At 41.2% G+C, this 25,788-nt stretch overlaps 1 protein-coding gene across 1 annotated transcript in view; it reads right to left on the minus strand.

The window, feature by feature from the left end:
- DDR2 (discoidin domain receptor tyrosine kinase 2) overlaps nt 1-25,788 on the minus strand; it is a 171,389-nt gene that overhangs the window by 55,942 nt on the left and 89,659 nt on the right. Inside the window, exons 5-8 of the mRNA XM_089683073.1 lie at nt 25,306-25,453; nt 17,633-17,738; nt 10,725-10,908; nt 9,186-9,429 (exon numbers count right to left, since the gene is read on the minus strand). Coding sequence (XP_089539199.1) covers nt 9,186-9,429; nt 10,725-10,908; nt 17,633-17,738; nt 25,306-25,453 — 682 coding nt within the window. The remainder of the gene's footprint in view (nt 1-9,185; nt 9,430-10,724; nt 10,909-17,632; nt 17,739-25,305; nt 25,454-25,788) is intronic.

The raw sequence follows: 25,788 nt of genomic DNA on the forward strand, positions 1-25,788 counted from the left end.
GCAGTCAGATATCTGTCATTTTTGCAGTACGCTAGTACGCTAGAGAAGGAAACTGTCATCAATTTGTTGTTCTTCAATCAAGTTGGGCATCCCATAACCCCTTTACGCTATCCAAGTTGAATTCCCCAATAAATCCTAAACACCAAGCCCATTGACTGTTTCTTGTGTCTGGAAAATGAGTGTTGCCAGGCTGGCAGGAAGTAAAGGGGGACGCAAAAACAGCAGCGCTCAAGGGGGTAGCGCTACACTTATGCATCTATATACTTCATCTGCTCCCAATAACTTTAACCGCCTCCCGCCCGCCATATAAGGAAATGACGGGCGCAAGGTGATTCTCTCATTTGACGCCCTCCCAGTCTAACCGCACATGCGCACCCCCTGGGACACAGCGGATCACCGATCAACGAAAAGAGCTGAAGATGTCGGCTCTGTCATGTGATCAGTTGTGTCCAATCACAGCTGATCACATGTAAATAAGGAAATGCCGGTTATCTGCATTTCTCTCCTCACGAGCTGTCACGCTGACAGCTCGAGAGGAGAGGAGAGCCGGTAATCAGCATTACTCAGAGGGGACATGTACACTGATCATCAGGGCACTGATGATCAGTGTGCCCTGATGATCAGTGTAGCCCCATCAGTGCCACTTGTCAGTGTCCATAAATGCCACCTGTCAGAGCTCATCAATGCCATCTGCCAGTGCCCATCAGTGCCACATCAATGGCACATTTCATTGCATACCAGTGCACATCAATGCCAAATATCAGTGCCCATCTGAGCTGCCTTTAAGTGCCACCTATTGTGCCAGTCAGTGCCACCTATCTGTGCCAGTCAGTGCCACCTATCAGTGCTTTCAATCAGTGCCGCCTATCAGTGCCAGTCAGTGCCGCCTATCAGTGCCAGTCAGTGTCGCCTATCAGTGCCCGTCAGTGCCACCTAACAGTGCCAGTCAGTGCCACCTATCAGTGCCAGTCAGTGCTGCCTATCAGTGCCACCTATCAGTGCCACATATGAGTGCTGCCTTCCAGTGCCCATCAGTGATGCCTGTCAATGCCCATCAGTGCCACCTACCAGTGCCTCCTCATCAGTGCCCATCAGTGCTGCCTATCAGTGCCCAACAGTGCCACCTATCAGTGCCAGTCAGTGATGCCTATCAGTGCCATCTATCAGTGCCATATATGAGTGCTGCCTTCCAATGCCCATCAGTGATGCCTGTCAATGCCCATCAGTGCAGCCTATCAGTGCCTGTCACTGCAGCCTCATTAGCACACATCAGTAAAGGAGAAAAAACACTTATTTACAAAATTTTATAACAGAAACTAAGAAAACATTTTTTTTTTTCAAAATTTTCAGTTGTTTTTGGTTTGTTTAGCAAAAAATAAAAAACCTAGAGGTGATTAAATACTACCAAAAGAAAGTTCTATCTGTCTCAAAAAAATGATAAAACAATTTCATAAGAGTACAGTGTTGCATGACTGCACAATTGTCATTCAAAGTGTGACAGCACTGAAAGCTGGAAATTGGCCTGGGCAGGAAGGGGGTATAAGTGCCCTGTAGGCAAGTGGTTAATTACATTACTGGTTAATTTCTCAGGAAGGGAATCCCCTTTGTTCACGATCAACTTTATTATCAAACCCACTCTTCCACTTCGTGAAGGTTCTGGTTCTTTTTGTACAGTTAGTCACCTACATATGAACTTCCAAGTTGCGAACTTTCAAATATACGAACATGCATTTGCATATGCAATCATGTGAGCTCATTTACATTTCTGGCGTACGTTCTCATACGTACATCTTCTACAAGTGGTGGTGCTTCTGTGTACTTTACTGTATACAGTACTTTATCATTATTTCAACCTTTTTTCCATGAGTGAAATGTGTTTAAGACTTATTGCAGTATTTTTTTAGGCTGATTGTGTTAGTTGGATAGCTAGGCTAACTTTGTTGGACTTACAAACAAATTGGACTTATGAATGTACTCTCGGAACACAACTCGTTCATATGTAAGTGACTTATGGGTTTACCACAATATTCTTTGAGGAGGGCAATTTCTCTTAAGCCCTCAAAAAAGGGCTACAATTTAAAAAAGTCAAATATCAACAAAATACACTAAATATAGCAAAAGATACACAGAACACAAAGAAAAAAATGCTCATGAACAATTTAAACTCCATTTCATTATTACAGTAACCTTCTGTATTTAAGGGCTTTCATCAGCTGATTTAATCAGTTATTGAGTATGCAATATGTATATCATTTAATCCTTGCCTGTGGTCTGGTTTAAGCTGTTGCCATGACACTTCCCAGGGATTCATGTTTCAGGGTGGCTCCTTTTTCTTGCAGCATCCTATGGAGCCACCCTTGCATGCAGGGAGTAGAGTTGTGTCTCCCTACACTGTATGTATAAATAGAAACACTCAGTCTTGGTTAGAAAAGCACTCCCCTGATGCTCCTTTCTTTTTTAACCAGGCTAACAGACTAACTGCAGTCTGCACTGTTCACTGTTAACTCTTTCCTGTGAAGACTGGAAGTTCAAGGAAGCAGCACAGAGAATAGGAGCTAGCAGCTTTGAAAGCTGTAAACTGCAGGTGCTAAGGTAAGAATCTTAACAAAATGTTTGCTGGAAAATGTTTGTTTTGTTGTGCTCAATGTGTTAAGCTAAAAACACTGAGGGTTTAATACTGCTACTTTAATCCTCTTACTCCCATAGCCATTTTTGCATTTTTTTGCACACTTGTCTTAAAATCATTTTAGGCCTAAAGGTTAATTAAAACACCCAAAACATTTTATATTTTCTGAAAGCAGATATCCTGGAGAATAATCTGGGGATAGTTCCAATTCTTTATGTCACATGATAATGGCACAACTGTTTGTCATGGGCAAAATATCAGTAAAAATACACTAAAGTTAATTTTAGAGAACACAATTGCAATATACAGTATTATACAAAACTTTTAGGCAGGTGTGAAGAAATTCCGTACAGCAAGAATGCGTTCAAAAAAGATGTATTTTAATTGTTTATTTTTATTAATTTACAAAATGCAAAGTGAGCAAACAGAATAAAATTCTACTGTAAATCAAATCAACATTTGGTGTGACTACCCTTTGGCTTAATCCTGCATCAGAACTTAGGCAGTCAGAGCGGAAGTAAGTGCGAGTCAAAACTGGGTACCCACTCCCCAAAGGTGCCAATTCTTAATGGGGAGTGGGGGATGAGTCCTTAAAGCAGAACTTCCCCTTTTGGGTGGAACTCTTCTTTAACCTAAACAGAGACTGCTGTATAGGAGGCTTAAAACTAAGTGAGGAGCAGCCAAACTCTGCTACTAAAGGTAAGGTTGTGGAAAACAGTTTCATGTCACAGGCCAAACATCATGTCAAGACTAAGCACAGCACCAAGACAATGTAGTTATACTGCATCAGCAAAGTGTATCCCAGGCAAAAATTTCAAAGCAAACTAGGGTTTCAAGATGTGCTGTGCAAGCTCTTTTGAAGAAGCACAGAGAAATGGGTAATGTTGAGGATCATAGACACCGTGATCGGCCAAGGAAACTTCATGCAGAAGAGGAAAGATCATCATGCTTACTTCCCTTCGACATCAGATGTTCAGCAGTGACATTGGCACAGAACTGGCAGAAACCAGTGAGACCCAGGTACACCAGAAGTCTGGTCAGAAGTAGTTTTCATATTAGAGTTGTGGTCAACAGCAATACCGTTGATGTGGAAACAAGACTAAGCGACTAAACTATACACAAAAACATAGGCACTGGGGTGCAGAAAAATGGCAGCAGGTGCTCTGGACTGATGAGTCATAACGTGAAATATATGACTGTAGCAGGAAGCAGTTTTTTCCCTTAAGGGTAAATGTGAAGCATGGTGGAGGTTTCTTGCAAGTTTGGAAGTAATATGGCACAGAAGTGTAGTTGGGAAAGGAGGACTTAATAGATGGGGGCAGAAGGTTAATGAAAAACAAGTCCTCTGTTGGGCAAGTTCTTAGAATGTAAAGCCCTTGGTGTTATAAATCTAGTACACTTTGTGCAGCACCTCTAAGAGACTTAAGGATTCTTTATAAATTAGCAAGAGAACACAGTAGAGTGTGCAGACTAAGTGTAATAGATATTACAAAATGTATTCAAACAACAGCAATTGGCAACTCACATAAGGATGAATGTAAAATGCTTCTCATCACAGTTGTTAAAGGGTCTTGTTCAGAAGGGGCTACAGTGAATAGGTGGAGTAGGAATGCTGGTAGGAGAGACGCCTGTAGTAACTTGGAATACAGCAAGAGGGTGCCAATCTAAGTGTAGTGGGTAAGGGAAGTAAATTCACACAAATCAATTGGCAACTCAGTCGGATAATGTAAAGATTGCTTGTATGTAGTCGTATGAAGTTTTTGTCCTGGGTCAGTCTGTCGATGTAGTTTCTGGATCTGAGGGGAGTAACACCATCATTGGGAGATGATGGTATAGTGTCTTATGGTGTCCACGGAAGTGATTAAATACTTGTTGCTCTTGTGTTCTTAGTTGGAAGGGAAGATCAGTGAATTCACCTTCTCTGGCATCCTGGATTCACACATGGATATTTTCGCACATAGCAGCCAGCAGTGTATGTAAAACCCCCCACTGATGCCAAGGTATGCCATATTTAAGTTGCAGTGAAAGGGTTAAAGGCCAATTGAACCCTTATTTTAATTCAGCTAAATACATTCCAGGTGCATAAAAAAAAGTGTTCAAGAACTTAGGCTGCATTTACATGGGTACTTAGCCATGCTGCTACTCCCGGTGGAAAGAGTCTATTGATTTCTGTGGCTGGGATTTGCATCTGTGTGCAGATAACTGTGGCCATTGTGCCCATACAGTGCAATGACAGGGTGTCTGTGGCTGCAGCTATTTGTGACAGTTCGCACAGCCAGCAATTACCTGAAGTGATCATAGCTGCACATGTGCCCATGTAAATGCAATCTAACAGTTTCCTTTCTAAAACAGCCACAGCCAGATTAGGAAAACCTGTTCCCTGTCAACATTTTGTTTTAATAAATTTGGAATTTAATATGCCGATTTAAACTTAGAATTCAACTGAGCTTTAAAAACCACTTTAAAGTTAAAAAAAATCCTTCTATATATCCACTGAAATGACTAGCCTCAGGTGATACACATCGATGAAGCAAATCATCAGTGATTCATGTAAACAGTAGAGGAAGGAGAGAGCTGGCAGGATGAACTATTCATTGATCCTATAGATTGAGGCAAGCACACCCAAAGAATGATATGCTTTGTTCATATTTAATTTAGGGGTTTACAACTAGTTCAATTTTGTCTTCCCCTTTCTTTGCATTGAATTTTGACAAAATATTGTCTACATCAAATCAGTGAAGATTTTTCTAAAGTTAACTCCCAGTTAAATTGGACCTGAACTTAAAATATTGAAGACTTACCTATAGTGAATATCAAGATATGTTAGTTGTGTCTAAGACTCCTGAATTTCAAATTCCTTTCCATTTGGTAAAAGAGGTGTTATCAGGAGCTTTGTGGTGTAAAAACTTTACAGCAGTTAACATTTAAGTTGCCTAAAGTCTTGTAGTTGCATGCTTGGGTGACTCAATTTTGCAGGACTTGTGACATTATACCATACTGTAAGTACTGTCCAGTCCTTAGCCTTGTGGAATGTTAAAGCTTGCATGCAGTAAAGCTAATACAATATTCATCACAAAAGAGGCAATGATTTAGTTTGATGAAGGAGCCATCTTTGCACCCTGCACAGCCCTTAACTGTATGGGAAAGTACATTGCCAAGTGGGATGATGGCGCCAAGTGGGATGATGGCGCCTCGTATGTACCATGTAAAAATTGTAAAATACAGTAAAGCCGTTCATAAATTGTAGACTTAAGTTCATAGTCTATGGCCTGAAATGTTCATGTGGGTTATATTATGTTGGATGTAACCATTAGGACCATGCAAGCCAGTAAACACAAACTGAACACATTGAACAAGGCAGTGTGCACCATAGTGTTCCCAGTACTTTTTTTCCAGTCATATGGGGATACAAGAGGGATCAACTCACAAAGCAATGTCTAGGAACTTAACTGAATTTGAAAGTTTCTAAAAACTTTTCCAAGGAAACGTATTGACTTTTGTTCTTAACAACATAGTCCCAAGAGGCTGAAGCATTGGTGATTGGCACTATTATATAACTCCCATCAATATAAAATGTATCAATTATTCGATATACAGTCATGCAGTTTCCTAGATAGAAGAACAGCTTTTACGAATAACATTTCTTTATGAGATACAATATATCATCCTTTGAGACAATTGATACTTTTTATTTGATCAATCATTTTTAAAACTGCAGTTTCCTCTATCTTGCAGTATCTATCTAGAACTATATACACATAATACAATGGGATTAGCATACCATCTATATACAATTATATCTCTTAGTTTGTAATATTAATCTGGTTTGACATAGGTTTAGTTTATACACTGCTCAAAAAAATTAAAGAAACAGTTTTTAATCAGAGTATAGCATCAAGTCAATTAAATTCCTGGGATATTGATCTGGTCAGTTAAGTGGCAGAGGGGGTTGTTAAACAGTTTCAGCTGCTTTGGTGTTAATGAAATTAACAATAGGTGCACTATATGGGCAAAAATGAGACGACCCCCAAAACAGAAATGGTTTTACAGGTGGAGGCCACTGACAATTTTTTCCTTCTCATCTTTTCTGACTGTTTTTCACTAGTTTTGCATTTGGCTAGGGTCAGAGTCACTACTGGTAGCATGAGACGATACCTGGATCCTACAGAGGTTACACAGGCAGTCCAACTTCTCCAGGATGGCACATCAATACATGCCATTGCCAGAAGGTTTGCTATGTCTCCCAGCACAGTCTTAAGAGCATGAAGGAGATTCCTGGAGGCAGGCAGTTACTCTATGAGAGCTGGACAGGGCCATAGAAGGTCCTTAACCCATCAGCAGGACCAATATCTGCCCGACCCCATGTGGTGAGAGTATGCAGGCAGTTCCTGGAGGATGAAGGAATTGATACCATTGAATGGCCCCCACACTCACCTGACCTAAATCCAATAGAACATCTCTGGGATATCATGTTTCAGTCCATCCAATGCTGCCAGGTTGCACCTCAGACTGTCCTTGAGCTCAGTGATGCCCTGCTCCAGATTTGGGAGGAAATACCCCTGGACACCATCTCTCATCTCATTAGGAGCATGCCCCGACATTAGGCATGCATACAAGCACGTGGGGGCCATGCAAACTACTGAGTACCATTTTGAGTTGCTGCAATGAAATTTCAGCAAAATTAATTAGCCTGCTGCATCATTTTTTCACTTTGATTTTCGGGGTGTCTTTGGATTCAGTCCTCTGTAGGTTTATCATTTTCATTTCCAGCAAATGATGGGGCATCCTTATGCTCTTAACACATTACTCAGTCCATATCAGTATAGCTATCCAGCATGATATTTTTCCCCATTGAGATCTGATGTGTTTTCAAAGTGTTCCTTTAATTTTTTTGAGCAGTGTATATATACAGTGTATATATATATATATATATATAATGACAATAATGCCTTGTATGCAAGCCTACACAGTCCAAAGTCTAAGAAGAGGATGAGGCTTTGTATGTTACCTCACATGGCCCTCTGTTTATGGGGATAAAGAGGTTAACAGCTTTAAATGAACCAGCCTAATAGAATTTCAGTGTATGCACATTGTATAATGCTGTAAAGAACTCATTGCAGAATGAGCAGGATATTATGTGCAGCCTTACAGTGACCAAAGCCTAGATCAGGCATCACTAAATGGTGGGCCGGGGTCTGGATGCAGACCGAGTCACGGTCCCATCCAGACCCATGCAGTCCTGCCATTTAAGAGCCTTTTCTTCCCCCAGCTGTCACGCGGTCATCCTCACAGAGTTGACAATGGGAGGCAGAACAGTTCTGGATGGAGGTTGGAGCTGCCAGAGTTAACAAGCAGGTGACTGATTGCTAGGATGTAGGGCAGTCCTAGGAATCAATCACTGTCTGTCAATCACTATCTGTGTAAGGTAGGACAGTGGGGCCGAAGTTAAAGGGGCTAAGGACATTAGTGTAAAGGGGGGCTGACTGTGGGGGGGGGCTGAGGACAGTGATGTGGGGGTCTAAGGACTGTGGTGTGTGGGGGCTGAGGACATTAACGTGGGAGGGGCTGAGGACAGTAACATGGGGGGGCTGAGGACAGAAACGTGGGGGGGCTGAGGACAGTAACATGGAGGGGGGCTGAGGACAGTAACATGAGAGGGGATCTAGGGACAGTAATGTGGGGGGATGATGTAAAAAGGGACAGAGTACTCTTCAGTGAAGGGGGCAGAGGACAGTACTGTTGGGGGGAAGTTTGATGTCAAGGAAGTGTGAGAACACTACTGTGAAAGGGGTGAAGGGGGGTGATGTAAAGGGGGAGCTGAGGACACTCATCAAGAGGGGATCTTGCTGTGAATGAGGAGGGGACTGTGATGTGCAGTGGGGATTGAGGACACTGATGTAAGAAAAGGTTCAGATCTGTACATGTGCATTTGGTGCACATGTTGTGGGTAGGTCAGCACTACCTGCTAGAAGCCTGAAGAACCCTTTTTTTCAGAATTGCGCCGCTACAACACGTGGTTTGACGCATACAAAAATGCACCACAGGGGCCTACATGAGATTCGGACCTCTGATGCATGCAAATTTTACTGCCAGAACCTTGGTGAATTTGAATCCAATGCCCCTGGCCTAGATGTTGATGCCTGCAGCTGCATTTACAACCCCACTGGCAGGCAGCATTTGAGGAACTGTGGCATATAGTAGCAGAGAAATGTCACTAATGGGTCTCAGTCTATGGAACCCTGAAAAACAGTAAAGAAAAATTTCTCCTGGATATGGTACTTTCCACAACTGGTCCCTTAGGAGCAAAACACACTCATAAAGTATGTTAGTTTGGAACTCTTAAACTCTCTTCGAAAAGTAGGTAGGCATTCTCTCACATCCTGAGTTGTGATGAAGGTTAGAAATGAAATACATTAATTGATTAATTTAACAAAATGTAACATACAATCACCACAAAGGCATATATGTATAGCTGGGAGAATTAGGGCAGGGTTTAGGTAAACTGTGATATGGCATAACAATGGTAAAATGTTGCACATCTAAATTCCGTATTACTTACCAGACTGGAAGGTTATTTCGCTAAACATCATCCAGGAATCGGCAAAATAGTACTGGCACTTAATTGCCCTTGCCATGCGATTGTGCAGTTGCACAGTGACATAACGAGCACTAGGGTTGGCATCATCAAGTATCAGGACAGATAAGACAGAATTGGCTTCCCACTCATTTGCCTCTGATCTGAAAAAGCACTGTACCTCCCTAAAGACCTTTACACCTTTTGAGAACATGTTGTTACAATGGACCTGCATGAAAAAAAAAAATCTTATTTGCATTTCTTTTGTAAACACATTTAAAAACAACAAAACATGCTAATTCAAAAAGCAAAGAGAAACTAAAAAATTGTAGTAACCCATTTAAAACAATCTAAATTCACTTTTCACTTTGCTGAGTTCAGTAAACTCAAATTTGCATATACTGTATATACTAAGCAATTCTGCAGTTTATACATTGCTTTTTTAAGCAAAATGTCTAATGTCAATGTCATTTGTCATATATGGTCTGCCCTAGGATTAGATAAAGACATAAGCTAATATTCTACTAATAAAATCTATAATAGGCAAACTGTTGCTCAAGTTTTACTCAACAGAAACTATACTAACTAACGTGAACATTGACCTTCTCAGAGCCATATGAAATGGTGAATTTCATGTCTTATTAATAGTGAAATCTGGATTGGAACTGTGACTTTTCGTAAAAGTATACCTCAAGCCAAAATGTGTTTTTCATATTGAATACAGTAGAAAATGTTGAAAAAAAAACATCAGTTTTGTTTGCTGTCATGTCTTATACAATGTGGACACAACAGGATTTGAGAGAAAACCTCTCCAATGTGATTCAACCAGCCCTCCTAGACAGTTGTCGTCGAAACACATTTCCCCATTTCAGATTTCCTCTTTTTTGCTGTACTGATAGCAACTCAAAGTTCTGCTGATCAGACCAGTGATCTTTAGAGAGAATGAATATTCCCAACAGAAACACAGAGAGCAAAAAAACAAAAAACAATTCTAACCATTCCACACTAGCCAAAACAACAGAATGAATGTTGGTTTTAGAAACATTTGAAGCACTGTGTTTTTGTAAGTAGACTGTTGTTCTGGTGTGAAAACTAAGCAACTGTGGAAGTCCCAAAAGAGCCTCTAAGGGAAAGCCAACCTTGCTGTTCTGGGCTAGCATAAACAGTGGTACAGAATTTAGAGGATAGGAGGATACCAAAGCATATAAGGTCTTTATTGACACTAAAACAATGAAGTCTATGGTTCAAGAGACTTGTTTCAGCAACTCTTCTGGTAAAAAAAAGCTCACATGAAATGGCATTACATTACAAACAGGCAGTATATTAAAAAAGAAAAGGGCTGTAGAATCAGTACAATTAATTTACTTTAATATTATATAATCAGTAGCAGTAAATATGAAACCATATATGTATATACTGTACATATATTATTATTAATAATAATAATAATAATGTGTAGGATTAATAACACTTAGTAGTTTTTTTTAATTCTAGCAGACATTAATGCAACTTGACTTCACAAACCTTCATTGTTGTAAAATTTCTCATTCTGTCAAATTCAAACATGATTTCTACGTATCCATTTGGGAAGCTTTCATTGCTCCACCCTACATAGTCATATCCAGGCCACATGTGATACTCATGGGTCAGAGTAAAGTCATCAAGACCAGAAACGCCATCGGTCAGCTGGCCAAGTCCTTCCATCATGCTGACATATTAACAAAACAAAAACAGAATAAACATAATCACTTACTATGTTTATATACTGGCAAGTATTTTCTATATTACATTAATTAAATGTTATACCAATTACTGCAGTGGTTCCCATTTTTTTTTATTGCAGAATATTTTTATTTTTATTTAATCAAATCCTTTAGGGCTCATGTACACTGCAGCTGATAAACTGACTTTGAGGAGCAATTCTGCGTTTTTTTCAGCAGCCCCTGAACTCTCCCTAATGTTTTCCTATGTGTCCATGTACACTTAGTTGTTTACAGTCATTTACAGGCAGTTGAGTTTACAGTCTTTTTTTGAATGCAGCAAAATTGCAAACGCAACACGGTTAACCGTGTTTATAAGCGTTTGCATTTAGAAGCGTTTTTTGACAGGTCCATATCCAGGGCACAATTCACTAAGCGGTATCCTACCACATCCGAGTATGTGGTACGATACCACATAGCATTTTTTTTAAAAAACCCATTTAAATTCACTAAAAAAGGCTACTAAAATACCGCATGAGTTATTTTATCAAGTGTTGCAGAATTTTAGTAGTGAAAAGCATGCATCATGTTTCAGCTGCCAGCGGGGTTCCCACTGACAGCTGAATGTAAGAATTGCAGGCAATTAATAAATAAATAAATAATTTAAAAAAACATGGTAGGGTCCCCCCTCCCATCCATACCAAGCCCTTCGGGTCTGGTATGGATTTTGAGGGGAAGCCCCACGGCAAAATTTAAAAACAAAATGGCTTGGGGTTCCCCCCCAAAATCCATACCAGACCCTTATCTGAGCATGCAGCCTGGCAGGTCAGGAAAGGGGGGGCAAGCGAGCAAGAGTGCCCCCTACCTGAACCATACCAGGTCACATGCCCTCAAAATGGGTGGTACTTTGGGGTAGGGGGAGCTCCCCCCCAAAGCACCTTGGCCCCATGTTGATGGGGACAAGGGCCTCTTCCGCACAATCCTGGGCTGTGGTTGTGGGGGTCTGCAGGCAGGGGGCTTTTCGGGATCTGGAAGCCCCCTTTAGCAAGGAGGCCCCCCAGATCCCGCCCCCCCCCCACGTGAATGAGTATGGGGTACATGGTACCCTTACCCATTCACAAAAAAAGCTGTAGTTTAAAAAAAGACAGGAGTCATTCTTTGACAAGTCCTTTAATAAAAGAATGTCCCCCAAAGTAGATCCAACGTCAATCACGATGCCCACCGCCGCCGCTCCAAAAAAAAGGCTCCGCTTCAGACGCTGGCCTCCAGTTCCCTGCCTCTGAGTTGGTTTGACAGTTCTTAAATATGTAAGGGGCGGGTTAACTTTTATACGCTTTTAAACGCAAACGTGCAAACGTGGCTAAACTGACGTTTATTAACCTACATTTTCCAGTAGTCAGTTTCCATCGTTTAGAAGAGTTTTCCAAATGTCCTGTGTACATGAGCCCTTACTCTGTACATAGGTATTTAATTTTTGGCATACTGAAATTGATATACATTACTAATTTGCATGTCTGCCCCACTAGACTTTTATTCAACCACCTCAAGTCTGGACACTTTCACCCCCTTCCAGTCTAGGTCAATTTTCAGCTTTCAGCACTGTCACATTTTTTTTGTTTACAAATGTTTTTATTTTGTTTTTTTGTCAAGAAATAGACTACAAAATGGCAGTACAACATCAAGTAAGATATACAACAGGAACAAGGTACGTCTGTAATGCATATTTCAAATGGTACAATCATGCAAGGTAAAAAAAAGAAAAAAATAGAAAATAAATTAAGTACATGAGCGATATAGGTAGAAAGGTATGCAGAGCTATATAGTTACCAAGAAAATGACTCAATCAACCAAAATAGGAGTGGACATTAGTCAGATAGTAAATGCCTGTGAGTTCCCCAGACTTCCCATTTTCTGTCAAATAAGTGCATCTTGTCCAATAATGTGTAATGAATTCTCTCCATGAGCATCACTGCATCAACTCTATGCAGAACTGTGGCCAATGGTACCGTGAGGGATTTCCAATGTAGGGCTATAGCCCATAAGGTGGATATACAGATAGTATGGATTAGCCTCATAATTTCAGTCCGAACTCCCGGGATATGGGCTCTGTAGCAATCGTGTACATACAGAGATGGATGTGAACCTCCATTTTGCTAAAGGCCTCCATCTTGTATCATTTCTACTCCCAAATCAGTCTCCCTCCTCCAATTTCCCCCTCCCTCAGGAATGTAGTCTGTGTGTGTATACTGTGTTCAAAAGGCAACAGGCCCCAGAGGGAGAGCTCCATGGCTATAAATCCCAACCTAGCTGGTGCCCAGATGTCTGTTAGTTTCTCAATCTGGGATATCATAAAGCCATAGAACCAGTCCTTCACTGGGCTTCAAAGACATTCCAGGTAGTCGTAAAACAAAACGTAAAAAAATCCCCATTTCCATATAATTTTATATCTGGAGATATGGAAAAAAAAGGAGGTGGTGGCAGTGTGAAGGGTTAATTGCGTAATTAACCTGACCCATTAACAATCGCTCTCAGGTTGCAGGTACATCAATTGTCGTGCATTAGCTGGAAAATCTTTGTGCAGGGTGCAGCTGGGCGTGGCATTGTTACGCATGTGACAGCACGGTTTTAGATTGGCTAGTCCTTCGGTCACGAGTTTGGTGAGAAGGGCAGGGGTTTGATGTTGCGATCGTCACAGGCTCCTAGTAGCCACAGCAGAGGCCACATCGGAGATCTTGTGTCATACCAATGAGAGGCCTGGGCAGTCCAAAAATATATGCACCAGGGTATCGGTAAGGCCGCAGCCCCGGAAGCAAAGGTGGGACGTCCCTGGAAACATGATATGTAATCTAGATGGGGTATAATACCATCTGGTTAATATTTTGAGGGCAGTTTCCCGGACAGAAAGAGATCGAGAGCTCTTACATATATTATCCACCATGGACTCCCAATCCTCATTAGAAAAGGTGACACCACCATCCTCCTCCCACTTCTGTCTATAAAGGGGGAAGATGGGAAGGCAGTAATCAGAAATTGGCAATACAACACCGAAATGAGACCCCTACCCCTGGGAGAGTCACAGCTAATGCGTTCGAAAAATTGAGATCGGGGATGAAGGTATCAGACCAAAATGTGAGAAGAAAAAAAATGTCTAATCTGTCGATAATGATAATATTCCCGAAGCGAGATGTCAAAAAGTATACGAAGCATCTCAAAAGTGATATAACATCCTCCTCTTTGAAAGTCATAAAACCTGATGAGGGATCCATCATACCACCAACGTAATGCCTATGGGGATAAGAATGCTGTGATAAAGTTCAGGTCACCAAAAAATGATGAACCTGGGGAGATAGAGGAGACAAGTGTTAATTTACATTTATATCGGACCAAAGCATTAGTGATTGGGCAACAATGGAATTATGGTTCAATAGTAAATGGGGGGGGGCGTTTCTGACCATAATATGCCTGGAAAATAGTACGGATGAATAGACTGCGATTCAAACCTGAGCTAATGGATTAGCTGCGATATCCTGCGTGAGACCGGATGGGGATGCTCGTTCTGTATTATCTTGAAACATGCTGCAAATCTCGTGTGTTTTAAGTAAATATGTCGTAAGGGATTTTTGAGCATTTCCCCTACTCTATTTCTTGGTGGACGTCATACAGGAAGTCTCCTGGGACTGAAATTTGTATAGCTAAGGAAGATATTAACCCCAGGGGACCTATAACGCCCAAAACAGGTGTAAGGTTATAGTTACATTTTGTTTAGACAATTTTTTCAGACAAATTTAATAACTAAATACATTTAGGCCAAAATGTATTCTGCTACATTTCTTTGGTAAAAGAAATAACCCAAATTAGTGTATGGAATTTAGTTTGTGTGAAAGTTATAGAGCCTACAAACTATGATATATATATCTGAACATTGATCAGTCCTGATGTGCTGACTGCCTATCTCATTTCTTGAGCCCCTAAAATGCCAACAGTACAAATTACTCCTGTTTGAAAAGTAGACAGTCCAAGGTATAAGTGGTTGTATTTTTTGACACAATTTTTTGGAAAATCAAGAAATTAAATATTTTTTTCCATAAAGTTGTCATTTTAGTGAGTTATTTCTCACACACATCATAGGCATACTTACAATTACAACCAAAAAAGCATTCTGCTATGCCTCCTGAGTACCACATGTGTGAGACTTTTTCACAGCCTAGATTCATAGTGGGACCCAAACTCCAAGGAAAACCTTCAGGTATTACAGGGGCATAAATTACACATCTAATTTGACTGACTATCCCATTTGTGGAGGCCTTGAAGAACCAGGACAATGGAAACACCCACAAAATGACCCCATTTTGGAAAGCAAACACTCCACTGTATTTTCTGAAAGGCATAGCGAGTCTTTTGAAAATGGCATTTTTGCCAAAGGTTTTTGGAAAATGCAAAAAAATAATGAAAGTGTATTTTTTTTTACACAAAGTTGTCAATTAATAAGATATTTAAAATGCAAAAAATAATGAAAGTGTATTTTTCTTACACAAAGTTGTCAATTAATAAGATATTTCTAACAATCAGCATAGACATACTTAGAAATACATCCTAAAATACCTTATGCTACTCCTCCCGAGTGCAGCAATGAGATTTTTTTCACAGCCTAGCCACACAGAGAGGCCCAAAATCCAAGGAGCACCTTCATGCTTTTTAGGGGCATAAATTAGGCATCTAATTTCCTGACTACCTATCACATTTTGGAGGCCTTGGAGCGCCAGGACAGTGGAAACAATTGGGGACACTTGCTCTGCTGACACTGATACTGGTATGCCAGTGATCAACACGCTGGAATAGCATTGATCAAGACACTGATATGGGCTATGGCAGTGATCAGGATGCTGTTATGGGGTATGGTGGTGTCACTGGCAGCACTGGTGACACTGGGACAATTGTGAGAGGTGACAGGGGCTGGCTGCACTTATTTCCATTATACTGGGGGCTAGTGACCAAGGACACTTTGGGCAGGCTGGTACTGGAGTCTGCATGTTTACATGCTGTGTGATGGCAGAGTACACTCACAGGCTCCTGTAATGGTTCCTTCTCCTCTTACAGGCAATTTCTTTGAGAGGAGAGAGAACCGAGCTTTACTTTCAGTTACTTTGTTTATAATGTGATCACTACGATTGGACACAGCAATCACATGGTAGAGGACCAATTTCATTGGTCCTCTACCCAGTAATGTGATCCGCTGTGTCCAGGGGACACAGCATTCACTGGGCTCCCATGAGCACTCTGTGAACCACACAAGGGTACGTCCCCCCACAACAGCGCTGCTCCCATCCGGCAGCCTATGTACTGTGACCGGACGGGAAACAGCTAATAAATATTCAATAAAATCATTATAGAATTCATTGGGTCTCATTTGTGTTTTTTTTTTTGTATTATATGCAACTCTGTATCATCTTAGAATGAAATACCACTTAACTCCTTATTTTAAAAGGTAAAACCTTTATTTTTTTCTTCTCTAGAACACTATAGACTTATTCAATATCTCTTATTTTTACTGATCTTTCTCATCCAAATTCTATTTATTCTTGATATCCTCTTCTAACTAAAAAAAAATATTTTATTTTCATATAACTAACATGTTTCACAATTTTTTGAGAGTATCAAAGTGCTCAAATATGCTGAAAAGTGACAGTGCTATGTTGCGTAATTAAACACAAACTAAATAATATTGAAAGAGAAGTATGGCCATAGCCAAAGTACCCCTCTTATTTTCTTTATATTCCACTTTCTTCGTCTCCATCCTTTGTTTTCTTCTTCTTATCACTCTGTAGTTCTTCTGGAATCTTGGATTATTCATCCTATTATGCTAACATACATGTTCCATCTCTCTGTTTCTCTAATTTTAACCACTTGCCGCCCACTAAAAGTACATTTACTGCTATCAGGCAGCACAGTGAGGCACCGCGAAGTACCCGTATATCGCAGTGAACTTCATAAATTTTGGGTGCTCACCTCCTGCTGACCTGTGATGTGACTGGACACAGTAGTAGTTTGTCAGCATATTACAACCAATGATTTTGACTGTACAGCTGCTGATAAGCTGTGGCCAATCACAGCATAGAGTTCTGTGTTTACAAACACTTTGAGCATCGAACACAGAACAGTGATCTGGCCAGGGGCAGACTGACAACTCAGGGGGCCCCCAGGCAATAGGGGATTGTGGGGCCCCTGTGTCCTCACCCACACTCAAATCACACCCAAAAAAGCCTATGAAAGGTACCAGGAACATCTCATGGGGCCCCCTACTGACCCCGGGCCCTCGGGCAGTGCCCGAGTTCCCCAATGGTCAGTCCACCCCTGGATCTGGCTGTTTCTCCTCCCTGAAATCAATTCTGAGTAAGCACACAACCACCTGATCACCCTTCTGATCACCCCTGTTACCCATTAGTGTTATTAGCACAGTGTACAGTACTATCACTGATCATTGTATTAGTGTCACTAGCAACATCAGTGTCAGTCAGTTGGTGTTCTTCCCAGCCAGTGTCAGTTAGAGTCAGATTGTCCGCAACACGATTACAGTCACAATACAAGTTGCTGAAATTGAAAATCCTCTTGCAAAGTGAAAATGTACTCTGCAAAGTAGTTATCATTTACTTCATCAATCAGCCACATTATGTGGTATTCATGGTATAGTTTTCTTGCTGTATTATAGCATATGTTGCAAAAAATATAATATACCTGTAGCCAACTGCTCCATCATACATAGTATCATTTAGGTTGACCATCTGGCCATCAGATAAAAAAAATTGTTGACCAGCTGGTGCATTGTAAGAGACAAGTCCATCTAAAAAAAAAGAAAAAAAAAAGTTCATGTTTTGATCTGTTACTTATAATTGTGTAGCTACTGTAAGGATACAATATAAATATTAACATATTATATGCATTTTTAAAAATACAACTAGTAGGTGCACCTGAATTTGACTTTATTTTAACCTCTTTTATTCCATTTTACATTAGCATCCAGAGAGAAGCAGGTGTATTATTAGGAGCAAATCAGGTGTGCTACAAGCAAAAAAGCTGACAAGGGTCAAGGTGGCAAAAGAAGACAGCAACGTGAGTAGAGGTTTGACCTCATCAGTATCCTGCTGATCACTCACTGTCCAATCAGCAGGCTAGGGTCAAACAGGTGTTTGCAGTGTTTTTCTTAACTGTAGAAATTAAAGTGGTGTTATCTGCCTGATTGTGCTGTATAGCAGAGCTGTGTAAATCATAGGACTTAATGGACTGAAATACATCTTACTTGGCAGGTAAAACAGCTATTTTAAATGTATAATTCATCTGTGTATTTAGCTGTTGCCTGGAGTTCATCTGTAATATCCATTGTTCCCAAACACTAGGACAAAGTTTATGAGTGGCAGTATTCTCTCCTGCAAGCACTGCAGATCACATGTATCAAATCAAAGCACATCCTATTTGTTGCTGACTTCTAATTGGCCAGAGGAGTTTTTTTTCAGAAATCAGCATCATGAAGTTCACATAAACCAGTCTGAAACCTGCAATCCTATAGAGGAGAATAGGGGAGACTACCTAATACAATGCCGAACGAACTGCCCTACATGGCAGAATATCATTTCAGTAAAAGATGTAGGGGATTACAATAGTGATCTATTCTATCAATGGATAACTTTGTTTTATAGGGAAAGCCAAATACTATGACCGTTATTATAGCTTTCTGTTCTGTAACTGTATAATGGTGTGTTTGAATGAATATTACGCGTTGGTTTGAACGACCCACAAGTTATGACAGTTGCATCCAATGCAGACTGATATACAACAGGCCCCACTAGAGTTATGCAAGTTGAAATGATGAGATTGGAGTTACAGAATGACAGTTACAGGGAGTGAGCTAGCAGAAAGCATGTTTGACTCCCAATGTTAAAGTGTATTTTTCTAGGTTGGGATAAAGTGGGGAAGGATTAGAATCTCTGTTGGGTTTTCACTCCTGATTGGGGCTCCGTCGGGGAGATTTACTCATAGATTTCCTGTTCTGTTAACAATGGTTTCACCAAAGATAAAGTGAGGATATACAGTGGGGCAAAAAAGTATTTAGTCAGCCACCCATTGTGCAAGTTCTCCCACTTAAAAAGATGAGAGAGGCCTGTAATTGGCATCATAGGTAGACCTCAACTATGAGAGACAAAATGAGAAAAGAAATCCAGACAATCACATTGGCTGATTTGGAAAGAATTTATTTGCAAATTATGGTGGAAAATAAGTATTTGGTTACCTACAAACAAGCTCGATTTCTGGCTCTCACAGACCTGTACCTTCTTTTTTAAGAGGCTCCTCTGTCCTGCACTCATTACCTTTAACAAAGGCACCTGTTTGAACTTGTTATCAGTATAAAAGACACCTGTCCACAACCTCAAACAGTCACACTCCAAACTCCACTATGGTGATGACCAAAGAGCTGTCGAAGGACACCAGAAACAAAATTGTAGACCTGCACCAGGCTGGGAAGACTGAATCTGCAACAGGCAAGCAGCTTGGTGTGAACAAATCAACTGTGGGAGCAATAATTAGAAAATGGAAGACATACAAGACCACTGATAATCTCCCTTGATCTGGGGCTCCACGCAAGATCTCACCCCGAGGGGTCAAAATGATCACAAGAACAGTGAGCAAAAATCCCAGGACCACACGGGGGGGACCTAGTGAATGACCTGCAGAGAGCTGGGACCAACGTAACAAAGGCTACCATCAGTAACACTATGCTGCCAGGGACTCATCCTGTAGTACCAGACGTGTCCCCCTGCTTAAGCCAGTACATGTCCGGGCCCGTCTGAAGTTTGCTAGAGAGCATTTAAATGATCAAGAAGAGGATTGGGAGAATGTCATATGGTCAGATGAAACCAAAATAGAACTGTTTGGTAGAAACACAACTTGTCGTGTTTGGAGGAGAGAGAATGCTGAGTTGCATCCAAAGAACACCATACCTACTGTGAAGCATGGGGGTGGCAACATCATTCTTTGGGGCTGTTTCTCCGCAAAGGGACCAGGACGACTGATCCATGTACAGGACAGAATGAATGGGGCCATGTATCGTGAGATTTTGAGTGCAAACCTCCTTCCATCAGCAAGGGCATTGAAGGTGAAACGTGGCTGGGTCTTCCAACATGACAATGATCCCAAACATACCGCCCGGCCAACGAAGGAGTGGCTTCGTAAGAAGCATTTCAAGGTCCTGGAGTGGCCTAGCCAGTCTCCAGATCTCAACCCCATAGAAAAGCTTTGGAGGGAGTTGAAAGTCCGTGTTGCCCAGCAACAGCCCCAAAACATCACTGCTCTAGAAGAGATCTACATGGAGGAATGGGCTAACATACCAGCAACAGTGTGTGCCAACCTTGTGAAGACTCACAGGAAACGTTTGACCTCTGTCATTGCCAACAAAGGATATATAACAAAGTATTGAGATGAACTTTTGATATTGACCAAATACTTATTTTCCACCATAATTTGCAAATAAATTCTTTCCAAATCAGCCTATGTGATTGTCTGGATTTTTTTTCTCATTTTGTCTCTCATAGTTGAGGTCTACCTATGATGCCAATTACAGGCCTCTCTCATCTTTTTTAGTGGGAGAACTTGCACAATTGGTGGCTGACTAAATGCTTTTTTGCCCCACTGTATCTAAAACAGGAACAGAAATACAATTCTTATAGGGGTTCTAGCCTTCGCTCACTCTACTAAAGAAAAGCCTTTTAATTTTTGTCTGTTCTGTGTTGCTGTTGGAAAGTACACTTCATTTCCTGTCTTCTAAAATGTCAGAAGTGCAAGTAGTGAGGATACATCTTTCTAGCAAAGCTCCACATAGGAATGAAAACCTTACAAGTATTCTTACCTTTTCCCATTCTATCCAAACCTAAGAAAAAAAAGTATTGGCAGGACATACACTTTTATACTGATTGCAGAGTGGTTTCATATACGTTGGGGTTACTTGCAGAGTATCCCAAAGAAGATGTTGTTGGGTCAGTTCTTATGATTGTTGCAAGAAGGATGTGATACTGCTAAATTGTTTTCTATTTTTTTTTCTTACACACTGCCTAGATATTGGATGGTGATTTGAGATACTCTGGTTCTAAGTGCTGAAAATTGAAATTTAGTTTGCAGGGTAAACCCTGGTCTGGAGCAGTTGCTGAAAGAAACTTGGGATTAATTAAAGTGGTTGTAAAGGTTTTTTGCATATATGCATTCTATGCATGATGGTAAAAATCCTTTTGTGTACAGCTCCATCTGCAGCCCTCCCCAATACTTACCTGAGTTCCATTGCGATCCAATGATGTGTGCCTCAATGGCTGAGATATTGTCTCCCGCTGCTATCATTTACAGCCAGTAAGCCAATGAGGAGAGAGGGGGGTGGGGCCAAGACACAGCTCTGTGTGTGAATGGACATACAGAACATCAGCTCTGGAGCAAGCCTGCTTGGGTACCCCCATAGCAAACTGCTTGCTTTCGAGGCACTCAGCAGGAGCGGCAGGCCAGGAGCATTGGCGGAGGACCTGAGAAGAGGAGGATCTGGGCTGCTCTGTGCAAAACCACTGCCCAGAGCAGATACGTATAACATGTTTGTTTATTTTTAAAATGCCTTTAATATCACTTTAATGTACTGCAGAAAGTGAGCATTGAGGGCAAAAGACATACATGGCAAAATAGACTTTTGACTATATGTATCCGTATTGCAAAACAACATCCCTTTGGATGCATGTCACTCCTATGGCAAATCGTTCCTCTGGCCACTAAAACTATAGCATGCCACAGACAACACTACACTCTTTGGCAACATAGATTTTATTTACTGGTGGCCATATGGCAACTCTTGATGTATTTAATTTTCTGGTTCTACTGGCACTTTCTCGCAATTACAACACAGCATAGCTATAATCCTAGAACAACAGAATATTTTGAGCCATGTGACATTCTCTGACTATTCCTGCTCAGAAAAAGTGACACGGTTTTGGAAAAATGGTACCTTTAAATCTTTCAGGCCTTCACATCATACTAATATACACTCACTGGCCACTTTAATAGGTACACCTGTTTAATTGCTTGGTAACACAAATTGCTAATTAGCCAATCACATGGCAGCAACTCAATGCATTTAGGCATCTACAGTTGCAAGAAAAAGTATGTGAACCCCTTGGGATTACGTGGAGTTTTGCATGAATTGGGCATAAAATGTGCTCTGATCGTCATTTAAGTCACAACAATAGAAGAACACAGTCAGCTGAACATAATACTACACAAACATTAGATGTTGTCATGGTTTAACTGCACATAACATGTAAACATTCACAGTGCAGGGAGGAAAAAGTATGTGAGGCCCTAGCTTAATGACTTTTCCCAGAGCTAATTGGAGCCAGGAGTGAGCCAACCTTGACTCCAATCAGTGTTATGATATTGGATGTGTTGCTGACAGCTGTCCTGCCCTTAAAAAACACACACCTGTTTTGGGTTTACTGGTTTCAAGAAGCACTGTCTGATGTGAACCATGCCTCGCAGAAAAGAGCTCTCAGAAGACCTACGATCAAGAATTGTTGACTTGCATGAAGCTGGAAAGGGTTACAAAAGTATCTCCAAAAGCCTTGATGTTCATATGTCCACGGTAAGACAGACTGTCTACAAATGGAGAAAGTTTAGCACTGTTGCTACTCTCCCTAGGCATGGTCGTCCTGTAAAAATGACTGCAAGAGCACAGCGCAGAATGCTGCATGAGGTAAGGAAGAATCCCAGAGTGTCAGCTAAAGACCTCAGAAATCTCTGGCACATGCTAACATTTTTGTTGACACATCTACAATAAGAAAAACATTAAACAAGAATGGAGTACATGGGATGTGTCAGGAATCAAGGAGTGACCAGAAAGGTGTGGACTGACACAGGGAAACGCAGGTCTCAGGTACAATATAATACAGTTTATTATTAGCCACCCAGATATATAACTATATAAACGCACAGTAAACAAACCAACCTTCCAACGAAGCAGGAACACAGGCGTAGTCAGGGCTGGAGAGGTGGAACGGTCAGGCCGGCCGTAGGGTTCTGTAATGACCGTTTGGTGGTACCTCTAGCGGTCCTCAGGGCAGGATTCCCCAGGGCGCGGAGTCTAAGCCCCAGTCTGCCTTTTCACCAGAGCCCCTGATGGTGGGGATGGACTTGGCGCAGGACTGAGACCAGGTCGCGGCCCCTGAGTACACCTGCTAGTGGTAGAGGGATCCGCCAGAGGTATGTGCAGGTACGGCTGGATCCGTGCAGGATGGATGGATGGCAGAGTAGTTAGCGTGGTCAGACAAGCCGGGTCGGTAACGGTGGAGGCAGATCAGTACAGAGCAGCAGGCAAAGAGTAAACGGGTCACAAGCCAAGGTACAGCAACAGGGGGTCAAACAGCATAGGAGTAGGCAGAAGAATAGTCAGGGATGAGCCAGTAGTCAGAACAGGAGACGGTCAACAGAGATCAGGATCAAGCCGGGTCAGCAACGAAGCAGGAACACAGGATACAGGTACAGAGGCTCATGGGAAAACATACACCAAGGCCCAGAGCACAGGCCTGGTCATGCCTTATATACACATTTCTGTAATCAGCCCCAGGTTTGGCTGATTGTGAGCTTCTGGCTGCTAAGAGCACCCGCTGGTCAGCTCTGGTACTGCAGCCCACACGGCAGGTGAGTCCCACCACCAGTGCTGAGTCCATTCCTGACAGGATGACACCACGGAGGAAGCCATTGCTGTCCAAAAAGAATATTGCAGCACGTTTGAAGTTTGCAAAAGAGCACCTGGATGTTCCACAACACCACTGGCAAAATATACTGTGGACAGATGAAACCGAGATTGAGTTGTTTGGAAGAACACACAACACTATGTGTGGAGAAAAAAAGGCACAGCACACCAACATCAAAACCTCATCCCCACTGTAAAACATGGCGGAGGGAGCATCATGGTTTGGGGCTGCTTTGCTACCTCAGGGCCTGGACGGATTGTTGTCATTGATGGGAAAATGAATTCCAGAGTTTATCAAGACATTTTGCAGGAAAACGTATGACCACCTGTCCACCAACTGAAGCTCCGCAGAGGATGGGTGATGCAACAGGACAATGACCCAAAGCATACAAGTAATTCAACAAAACAATGGCTGCAACAGCACAGAATACGCCTTCTGGAGTGGCCCAGTCAGAGTCCTGACCTCAACCCGATTGAAATGCTGTGGCATGATCTTAAGAGAGCGATTCACGCCAGACATCCCAAGAATATTGCTACACTGAAACAGTTTTGTGAAGAGGAGTGGTCCAAAATTACTCCAGATTGTTGTGCAGGTCTGATCTGCAACTACAGGAAACGTTTGGTTGAGGTTATTGCTGCCAAAGGAGGGTCAACCAGTTATTAAGTCCAAAGGTTCACATACTTTTTCCTCCCTGCACTGTGAATGTTTACACGTTATGTGCAATTAAACCATGGCAACATCTAATGTTTGTGTAGTATTATGTTCAGCAGGCTGTGTTCTTCTATTGTTGTGACTTAGATGACGTTCAGAGCACATTTTATGACCAATTCATGCAAAACTCCACGTAATCCCAAGGGGTTCACATACTTTTTCTTGCAACTGTAGATGTGGTGAAGACAACTTGCTGAAGTTCAAACTGAGCATCAGAATGGGGAAGAAAGGGGATTTAAGTGACTTTGAACGTGGCATGGTTGTTGGTGCCAGACAGGCTGGTCTGAGTATTTCAAAAACTGGACATTCAGTTTTTGAAAAACTCAGACCAGCCCGTCTGGCACCAACAATAATATAACAATGAGTTGCTGCCCTGTGATTGGCTGATTAGTAATTTGTGTCATCAAGCAATTGAACAGGGGGACCTAATAAAGTGGCCAGTGAGTGTATATGGTGCTGGACTCAGCATTAAGGTCCTTTTCTGAGTGACTGGATGCAGTAGTTTGGATTCTGTGGTACGGACTCTATTTCCTCTGTCCCTCATGTTTGTTGCCCTATAATAAAATCTATTATTTTTCAAAAGTGACTGGAGCCCATCTGTTCACATCCAGACTAAACGTCAAAAATATACCCTGAGTTGAAATGTCAGCCCCCCCGATCTAAGGGTACCTAATAGCATCCAGGTGGTAAGAGGGTGCTACAATTTTAACACACTCAGACACAAATAATTAAAGATAATCATAAAAAATAGAAAGTGTTTATAATTACAATATAGTTACTCTGTAGCCTTTTTGGGTAGCAAACAGAAAATTAATTTATTTTGAGTTTTAATTTTAGGAGCTAAGTAAAAAATATACTGTATATCTAAATACAGTATATAATAACAGCACTTTGCAAAGGAAACTTTTGATTCGCTTTGGCTCTTACCAAGCCAGACACAGCCATATAGCTCCACTCGTAAACACACATTCATCGAATGATCAGTAACTGGGATGAAACGTAGAAACCTGGCAATAATGGGTGGCTCCAAATCCTTTAAGACTATATCATAAGGGTTGACATTTCCTTCAAGGACCTGTAAAAAATAAATGATTTAAGAAGAACCTGAAGTTATCAAAATAAGGAAATTACAGTGTATTTTATTATTATAACTATACAAATGTGTACATTAATACATAAAATTATGTGGTACAAGTTTTCATTTTTAATCTTTTGTTACCTAAAAGCAAATATGACTAAATGTATCAGTAAGACAAAATGAAGATCATTGATATGTATTTTTAAACTTTGAAATATAGTACACTTCAAAAAGGATCCAAAAACAGTATGTTGTATTGAATGAATAATGTAGGTAAAACAAATTAGCACTTGGGTTATAAAAACTAGAATAAGCTTTCTCCCTGGATCAAG

This window comes from Staurois parvus, unplaced genomic scaffold (genome assembly GCF_062004578.1).
Source record: "Staurois parvus isolate SC_StPar_1 unplaced genomic scaffold, SC_StPar_1.0 ptg000300l, whole genome shotgun sequence".
Lineage (NCBI taxonomy): Eukaryota > Metazoa > Chordata > Amphibia > Anura > Ranidae > Staurois > Staurois parvus.